The 9,035-nt window shown below is 37.9% G+C and overlaps 1 protein-coding gene across 1 annotated transcript in view; it reads left to right on the top strand.

The window, feature by feature from the left end:
- Positions 1 to 210: 210 nt before the first annotated feature.
- LOC107663964 (uveal autoantigen with coiled-coil domains and ankyrin repeats protein-like) overlaps positions 211 to 9,035 on the top strand; it is a 44,305-nt gene continuing 35,480 nt past the window's right edge. The window contains exon 1 of the mRNA XM_016454395.1: positions 211 to 408. Within this exon, the coding sequence (XP_016309881.1) occupies positions 361 to 408 (48 nt within the window). The 5' untranslated portion in view covers positions 211 to 360. The remainder of the gene's footprint in view (positions 409 to 9,035) is intronic.

Genomic DNA, 9,035 nt, shown 5'->3' on the forward strand with positions numbered 1-9,035 from the left:
TTTTTTCCAGGTAAGGATGACGTCAGGCGCACAACCGCATCTCCTGTTGTTCCCTGCTACAATATTTCAAACGCTGCTAGGACCACGAGGAAGTCCCGCCCCCTCTAAGATCTGATTGGCTCGAGCGTAATTTATTCTGCGATCCCTCACTACCATTGGGCTACGGCGCTGTCGGTAAGGAAACGGGTCCAGATAAGCCGCCTGCTGGTGTTTCGCGTCAGGTGAAACTCGCAGTGTGTTGTCAGACGTTAAATGTTGTTTTTGCGCAATCAAACTAAACCGTAAAACGTAACTCTTGTTGTAATTTATTCAAATACTAACCGACAAGCTACCGTTTATTTATACAACCAAAGAGAAAACATGAAGAGTTTGAAGTATCGACTGAAAAAGCATGAAGTTACCATCACAGTAAGTTACGAGTTTAAAACAGATGTGCTTGTTTTGTTTTATGAAAACTCCTGAATCGACATTGCGCAAGTGTTGTTTTTTGACATAGTCGATAAGCTTCTTTTACTTTTCGGTGTGTTATTTCATCTACTTCTCGTAGTTGTTTTGTTCTCAAGAGGGTTTACTCGGATCATCCAGCATTAAGGCACATCTTTTGACACTTCATCATGTGTCACATCCTCTCACAGGCCGGGACATGGGCACTGGTCTTTGTGCTGCATGAATTAATATGAATTTGCCGAACTTGGGGAAACTTTAAACTTGCCTCTCATTGCAGTTGTAAAACATTTTATTGACGGTATAAAAACGAGACCAGGGATCACTTTCTATTAGGGTATCATATTGAGCTTCTGAAAATGAGTTAATAGTTTTATTTTCCTCGAGTAGAACATGGAATCCAAAAACACAAACAGCCTTAATTCAGAAGCAGCTGATCCTTGAGATTTTCACCCTCCCCTCGTTTTAATTTCCATGTCAAAGAGCCTGGCACCCAGAGCAGTGTGGGAGGCTGCATGGGGGTTAGTTATTGAAGAGCGTTTTCAAGGGTTTTGTTTTGGCTTTAAAATGAAGGGATCTCACTGTGTAGTGACGATGGTTCAGAGGAACCGATGTCATGTTCGCTCAGCATTTGATGATCATATGTGCTCTCTACTCTGTGATATCAGTTTTGACTTGATGCCTCTGACACATGGGAAAAAGCGTTTCCACATGCTTTCAGAGTTGGACTATTGTCACTGGTTGCCCTCTGACTTAACAGAACACAAAGGACCATGGGAGCATACCCTCTGTTTTTGTGACATGTCTGTAGATTCTTTCAGTGGCTGGAAGAGTTCTCTCAGTTTCAGCAAACATTCATTCTCTCTCTCTCACACACACACACACACACACACACACACACACACACACACACACACACACAACTTGACCATATGGACAGCTTAAAATCTTATCTGATCGAATGAACAAAAATATACAAGACAAACTAAAATATTTTGTTAATAAATATATATATATATTATTTTATTTATTTATTTTTTTTTATTTTTTTTTCAGTCTTAATCAGAATGAAGTGTTATACTGTGTATCAGAACCATATAAAACCAGCTTTTTGGAACTGCATTAAGATTTCCATAAATCCGAACTGGACAGTTGGTGTCTATGGTCTTAATGTAAGCACCTTATTCAGAATATCCCCTGTAATGAACATTAATTTATATCTGATATCATATGTTCAAACAAAGGTAATTTTAGTTCGTATTAGATATAGATGAGTGTGAAACTTCTTTAGTTACTTTTTGATGTTTCTGGTTACTGGTATGGGATTTGTATTTCAATAATTTTACAATTCATCTCAATTTACTAAATAACTAAAAAAATGGCAAGAGCGAGGATCTCTAGTATTTCCAAAAGAGAATAGCAAAACTTATTTTTTTTTGTTGTTGTAGTGAATAATTTTCTGTAGTGAAGAATCTGATGACATTGTGATTTTAATAGTATAGCCTTACTTTTGATTTATTCATCCACATTTTGCCAAATTATGAAGTAAATTCCATTTTTATGACTGGATTCCAATGATTCTGTCTGTGTTTGCTGCATCATGGCAATTATAGGGCCCTAAAAGCAGAATGACATCCTCAATCGCCATTCGCCTTTATTGTACAGAAAAACATTACAAAATATTCATCCAAAATCCATTTATGTTGCCAGAAATAAATGGCCAAATGGGTTTGGAACAGCATGATGGTGAGTAAATGATGACAGAGATTTTAATTTGGGGTGAACTGATGATGTTTAGTCACTGCAGTGCACTGCAATGTTTACATTTTACTCAACACTGTCTTCAAAAGTATCATAGTGTGCAAGCAGGGGTGTTTCTGGCTCTTTGGAGCCCTTGAGGCATGCCTGAGGCCTGAATTAAATGAATGCACAATTTCCCAGTACTGTATCTCACTCGCAGTTTCTGTTTTCAGTATTAATTTCAGTGAACAAACTACCTAAAGCTATCAACCCTCACAGACCGATTTCTCAAACCTTTCTACCTTAATTTAGTTTTTTAGTTGAGTGAAACTTTCACAGTTTACTTTTGATAACATCTAAAGTGTGATCTCACTGATGTTTAATTGTATACTAACTTGAATGTAATTGTACAGCATCTACTGCCTCTCACCATCTCTCAACAGTAGTTTTCTGTAGTACCTTCTTTGCTGGTTATCGTCAGTGACTGTCATAGATTGTCTTCAGGATTGGCTGTTGTTTGGTGTTGAAGGAAAGATATCATGGTAAGATTACTTTGCTGAATCACTGAAGCGGTTTGCATTACAAATAACCATTTTAAGGGCTTCTTTGTTCTCTAGCTCTAAAGGGTACACTGACACCAAAAAGCAAACCAGGCCAACTGTGCAGTACTTAAAGGGATAATTCACACAAAAATGAAAATGGTCATTTACTGAACCTCACGTTGTTCCAAATCTGTATGATGACTTCTTCCTAATGCGAAAGAAGATATTTTGAGTAATCTCTGCCATTCCATGCAGTGGAAGTCAATAAGCTCCAAAAAGCCTTTTGGTTCCCACTGTTCTTCAAAACATATATTTTGTGTTCCACATAAGGAAAAATAGTCTGACGTCATACCTGCAACATTCTATTGAAACCTTTGGATTTTAAGTAATTGTTCAAATCAATAATTTTACCCAGCCCTACTGCTCGTCTTTGATCTAAGTAATTGGGTTTAGTTTGGTATTTCCATTGGCTATGTTACTCAGTCCCCCATTCTGTCAAGAATAACCAAAGAGTTTTATTTTCACCATCTGTAAAATGTTTTGAAAATAATGAATCATCCAGGGGCCCGTTCTTCGTACGTCACTTATTACATCCAGATGAAATGTCACATTCAAGATGATATCATCGCGCTAATCAGAATCTGGCTAACTGGGTTCTTTGAATGCACCTGTTGTTGATTATTAGTCTGGCTGGATTGAGTTATCTGAGATAATTGCGCATTCATGGGTTGGTTTAAAAGGGGCTATGTATCGATACTCGAAACCACGATCAGCAATGCAGCGATTGGCTGGCGGCAAGACAGCAACGTAATGACATCATATAATTAATAAAGACACCTGACGAAAAACTTGACAAATTTTTGGACTTTTATAAGGAAACAGCCAAGCGAACATAAATAAATGTTATAATAGATAAATGAAATGTGCACTGTTTTTATTTTATTTTAATTTTTTTACATGATTCCCAATTACGTATATTCACGATTTCTAATATTTGTACAGGCTTTACATTTTTATTTCAATGTAGTTTGTAATAAAGTAGCGGTTTAGATTTTAAGTATCAATTCTGCTTAAAAAGATGCAATCTAATCCTGTTTACATGAAATAAGCCTGCTCCCGAGCAGGTTTAAGCTTACGGACCTGTTGCTATGACAGCAACTCCGGGATGAGCTTCGAAGAACCAAACAATCCAAGATCATGCCAAATTGTCAACAATCAAATCCAGCTAACTGAGTTAGCGACGTACGAAGAACGGGCCCCAGTCCTCCAGCAATATCGTGCATCATTTATTTATTTATTTCCTGAATTGATTGGTGAAAGTACAGGAGTGTCTAAACATGGTGTTTGTGCCTGCTGTGTCTGTCTGAAAGCTTTGCTGTGTCCGTGTCTCCAGTGCCCACTGAGCCTCTCTGAAAGCTTTGCTGTGTTAAGCTCAGGCCCCCAGTGTAGTGGGAAACTGACATTGAGGATTGAAGGTTATCCTAGGATGAATAAATGGCTGGGGATTACAGGCAATGGGAATTTGTTGTAGTTGAATGCCCCCAGGCTTATATGCACAGCTCAAAAGTCTGGAACCCGGAACCCTGTCATCAGTACACGGCAGAGCTGCTGTTACTGCAATAAAATGAGTTTCCACTGAAACCACTGACTAACATGCAGTTGCAGAGTCCGGTTCTCTGTTCATTCCTCAAAGAGAATTAATTTGAGCTTTGATGTCAAAGTATTGAGTATATTGACAGAGAGGGTAAATTAAGTCCAAAAATCTAGGTTTTAGTTTATTAGTGGAAAAGAAAATTACCTGATAAGCAGGTTCGTTCTCAAGTACGTGATTTGCACTTGGCATCAGATTATGAGTCTCTCTTATATAAGAAATGCGTATGAAAAAAAAATTAGCCTAAGTCTGATGGTTAACTAGGGATGTAACGATTAACCGCGAGCCGGTTGAAAATCGATTCAAATATGTGACAATTCAAATCGGTTGAGATGCTAAACAAATCGCGATTCATTTAAGGGTAGGAGTTTATAAGAATCCATGTCTGAGGGGAACTCAGAAAAGTTTAGATGGTATTTTTTCTTTTCCTCTTGCCTCTGTATAATGCATATTAAAGTTCATAAGTGCAGCGCTGCTTTGTTTACAGCGGAAACCAAGGAAACGCTTTAAGCGCCACCTGCTGGCAGAGAGTGAATCTGCATCTCATTCAGCTCGTCTGCGGTTTCATGCAAATATTTTTTATGTATAGTTTCACAAAACTGAAGTCAAACCATTCTGTTTTTGCTTCAAATTTTGAAATTATACAGTCTAATTTAGATTAAAAACTGCTCATGTTGCATGTATGCAGCATCTTTGTTTGGATCATGATTAAAATGAAGTGGTTGCCTCTAATTTTAGATGGAAAGAGCACAGACAAAGCCTTATTTTGTTTATATGAAGATATTTATTTAATTTGTGTTACTTATTTATTTGATTTGGGGCTTGTTTTAAAATTTCTATTTAGTTTTGTTATTTACATTTACATTATATTTAAATTTTGTCATTTAGCAAATGTTTTTATCCAAAGCGACTTACAAATGAGGACAATAGAAGCAATCAAGACCAACAAAAGAGCAATAATATGCAAGTGCTATATTAGTATAGTGTTATATTTCAATTTGACAAAGAAATGTGCAGCATTTTGTCCAAGCAATAATAAAAGGACACATTTAATTTATAATTTCTTAAATCTCGTTTTGTAAAAAAAATAATCTTGAATCGAATTTAATCGTGAAATCAAAAATCGTGAATCGAATCATGAGTTGAGTGAATCGTTACATCCCTATGGTCAACACATTATAAATGATTTAAGAGTGTTTTCCTTTTGCACAGATTCAAGGCGGTTTGAAAATCTGTGTGCTGTTTTGAACGTGCAATTGGTGTCTCATCTGATCTGATTTAATTCATTCAGAAAGGCACTCGTGGAGAGAGAGGATGTCTTGGACCAATTGTGTCTTCAAGAGTTTTTGATGACACGAATGTCATTATTTTGTACCTGAAACGATTAAGCTGATCCACTGCAGAAAATTTGGGAGACTGATTAATGAACGTGCACTTTAATGCAGCTTAGATGTAAGCATTTGTATTGGTGTTTCTGGGCTGTAAAATTTGGCTCTGTACTGGTCGCTAAAACCTGCTGGTCTTGAACCAGGAGCTGCTGTCGCCAGAGGTCTGGGGGTGGAGGGCCAGGATAATCTTTTCACCAAGTTTTCAAAACGAGTATTTCAGGACTGACTTGGAAAAAAAATCAACCCCAAAAAATAGATTGATCCCATTATTGTGAACAAAGCTGTCTGCACAGGAACTGGCTGATGCCGTGCACGTTCAGTTAATGGACATCCCGTTTCTGTGGCATTGCACAGTAGCTTCACCTACTTTATTTATTCCCTGTCCATTTAACTTTTATTCTATCTCTGTAAACATTACAGTATGTTATTTTATTTCTATGAGGATTATTTATGTCTTCTGATTATCAATCTGCTTGTGATTGAATCAAAATCAAATTACTTGGAACAAAAAAAATCAAAGACTACAATGCTGTGGCCAGGTTATGTTATGTTATTGAACCCGCTTACACACTTTTGTCAGTTTCAAAAAGTTGACCGCTTTGTTGATGAATGGTAAAACTTTTGTGAATTTTTGTGAAGTGAATTTTGAGAGATTTTATTTCAGCAAGTTTGTACTTCTCATTTGCTCATTTGAAAATGGAAGAAGCCATTTGAGGCAAATGTTTAATGCCATTTGATCACTGATCTTAAAGGGGTCATATGATGCGATTTCAATTTTTCCTTTCTCTTTGGAGTGTTACAAGCTCTTGGTGCATAAAGAAGATCTGTAAAGTTGCAAAGACTAAAGTCTCAAATCCAAAGATATTCTTTATAAAAGTTAAGAGTCAGCCACACCTTCCTAAAACGGCTCGTTCTAACACGCCCCCACATATCTACGTCGCTATGTGGGAAGATTTGCATAACGCCGCCCAAATGTTCACGCAAAGAAAGAAGGCGTAACTTTTATTCTCACTGTAGTATTGTTGCCGCTGCCGCCATGTCCTGAAGACGCTGTGTGCTTCGTTGTGAAAGCGAAACTACTTTGTTTGGTCTTCCAAAAGAGGACGATATCCGCTTCGTCATGCCTAGAGCTGATCCGTGCTGGTCGCTGAGGGAATACATCAACTTAGTGCTGTGGATCGCCGGATCGGCTTTCACCGTGGACGAAGCCCGGGGTCGTCACATGTGCTTGGATCCGCCGGCCGCGCCGTTCTTGACCCCGCTGCCTCTGCTCTCTCTAGCCCGGCCTCAGCTCACGCTAAGCCGGGGCTTCCGCTAGGCCAGGGCTTATCAGCAAGTTTTTAGTTGTATGCAGGATTTCTGTGGCTCTTCCTCATTCCTCATTCCGTTTTTGCTGAAGTTATCCAGAGGATGGTTGGAAAAAGAGAGGAATGTGCTGATATGTGTACCAGATGTTACCCAGTTGTATGATTGGTGTAAACAGCATAACATCTGGCACGTTGTATTATCACCCCCTATTTTAATACATTTTTACTCCTCCCTTCCACTCTATTGGAAACTGTATCTACTTATCTGTCCCATTCTCACTCTCTTGGGAAGGGTCTGAAAGGACATGAGGCATTTCTTGCCTCACCCTTTCTGAGATCACCTTACACAACCAAAACAGCCACTTTTCTGCTAGAGGATAGGAGACTTGTTTCAATTTTTATGCTTTTGAAACTTGCAAGGAGAGGGGAAATCTTAGATGGTGTGTTCACTAATAAAGTGTATAAATAACAGGGTCATTAAGTAACAGGTTTGTCTTGAATTTGTGTGTTATGTGTTTAAAGTCCCCAGTATAGCACTTTTAGGTGACAAAAAATGTGTGTTTAGTTTCTATTCTAATTCTGTACAGTGCCCAGAACTTTTGCTTTCTAAGAGCTTTAAAAGTAGTTTTGCTTGCTAAGCAGTAAAGCAGCTGTTTTTCTGTTGAGCCATTTTCCCATGCTTGCCCACACTTGTCTTGTAGAGCAAGTGTGTTCAAAACATGTACAAACAACATGCTTCCATGACTTTGATGTATGATTTGGAGTCCTAGTAAGGCAGGGACCCTCCTTTGTCTTTCTTCATCTCCCTAAAATGTTCTCAGATAGCAGCAGGCTATATTCATTTGTAGACATGATGCTATAGTATAGAGAATACTCTGTGCCTTTTTTTTAATTTACTGAACACTCATCCCATTGTCCATACTTCTCCTGTTTTCTATCTGGCTCTTTTCCCAGAAGCACCATAGAAACCTTGAGTATCCATATCACATGACATCATTTTGAGACATTTAAGGTATTCCTGGTATTTGGCCTTTCACATATTCAATTTCACTTGGGTCCTAACGTTCATAAATGCCCCCAAATTCTCATTCAGGCCAAACATCACAAACAAGAAAACATAATGGATAAGATTCAGGGAACTGCATTAGTGTTTACTATGTTCATTTGCAAGCTTTTAATGAGTTACTGTAAGAATCATGTTTTAATATATTTTTAATTATTAGAACTTGAAAAAACAAGCAACAAAAAATAGCAGCACGTCGTTGACATATATATTGATTGCCATACACTTAATGTTTCAACATAAAGCAACTGTTGTAGCTGTTCAAAAATGTGATAATACCTTGTTTTTTATAATCTGCAACAGAAAACACTTTAGTGCCAGCTCAGGAGCTGGAGAGATGGATAATGAATGAAATGTGTTGCTGCATATTGATTGTGCGGAATGTACTTGGCAAACAAGAGGCTGCAGTACATGAAGAGACACTATTCATTGTGTTGATTAATACCTAAGAGAGATTACTCTCAGATTACTCATTAATTATGGGCTATTTGACCAGGTATCCAACTATAGGCCTACCACCCCAAATTGCATTGGTACCCCAAAACCTTTGGTCTGGGTCTGTTAATTACAGTTGTCTTTGTGATAAGGCTATTTTGTTATGTTGAGAAACGTGTTCATAGAATTTGTAAGTAGTGCATTTATCATTGATTGTATTTATAATCTGATTGTCTAAGTTTTTAGAACACGATTTCAAAATTAAAGCCAAGTGTATTTGAGGTCCTTTATGAAACATTTGAGGTTGATCTTTTTTATGAGTAGAGGTGTACTGTTTTTGGAGAGAGACGTACTATGAAACTGGGTCTCCAAACACCGTCTGACAGCTCGTGATTTTGTGTGGCTCTGGTACTGCTGACCTCAGCGTACACACACACACACACACACACACACACACACACACAC

Source organism: Sinocyclocheilus anshuiensis, unplaced genomic scaffold (assembly GCF_001515605.1).
Source record: "Sinocyclocheilus anshuiensis isolate Anshui unplaced genomic scaffold, SAMN03320099.WGS_v1.1 scaffold2129, whole genome shotgun sequence".
Taxonomy (NCBI): Eukaryota; Metazoa; Chordata; class Actinopteri; order Cypriniformes; family Cyprinidae; genus Sinocyclocheilus; species Sinocyclocheilus anshuiensis.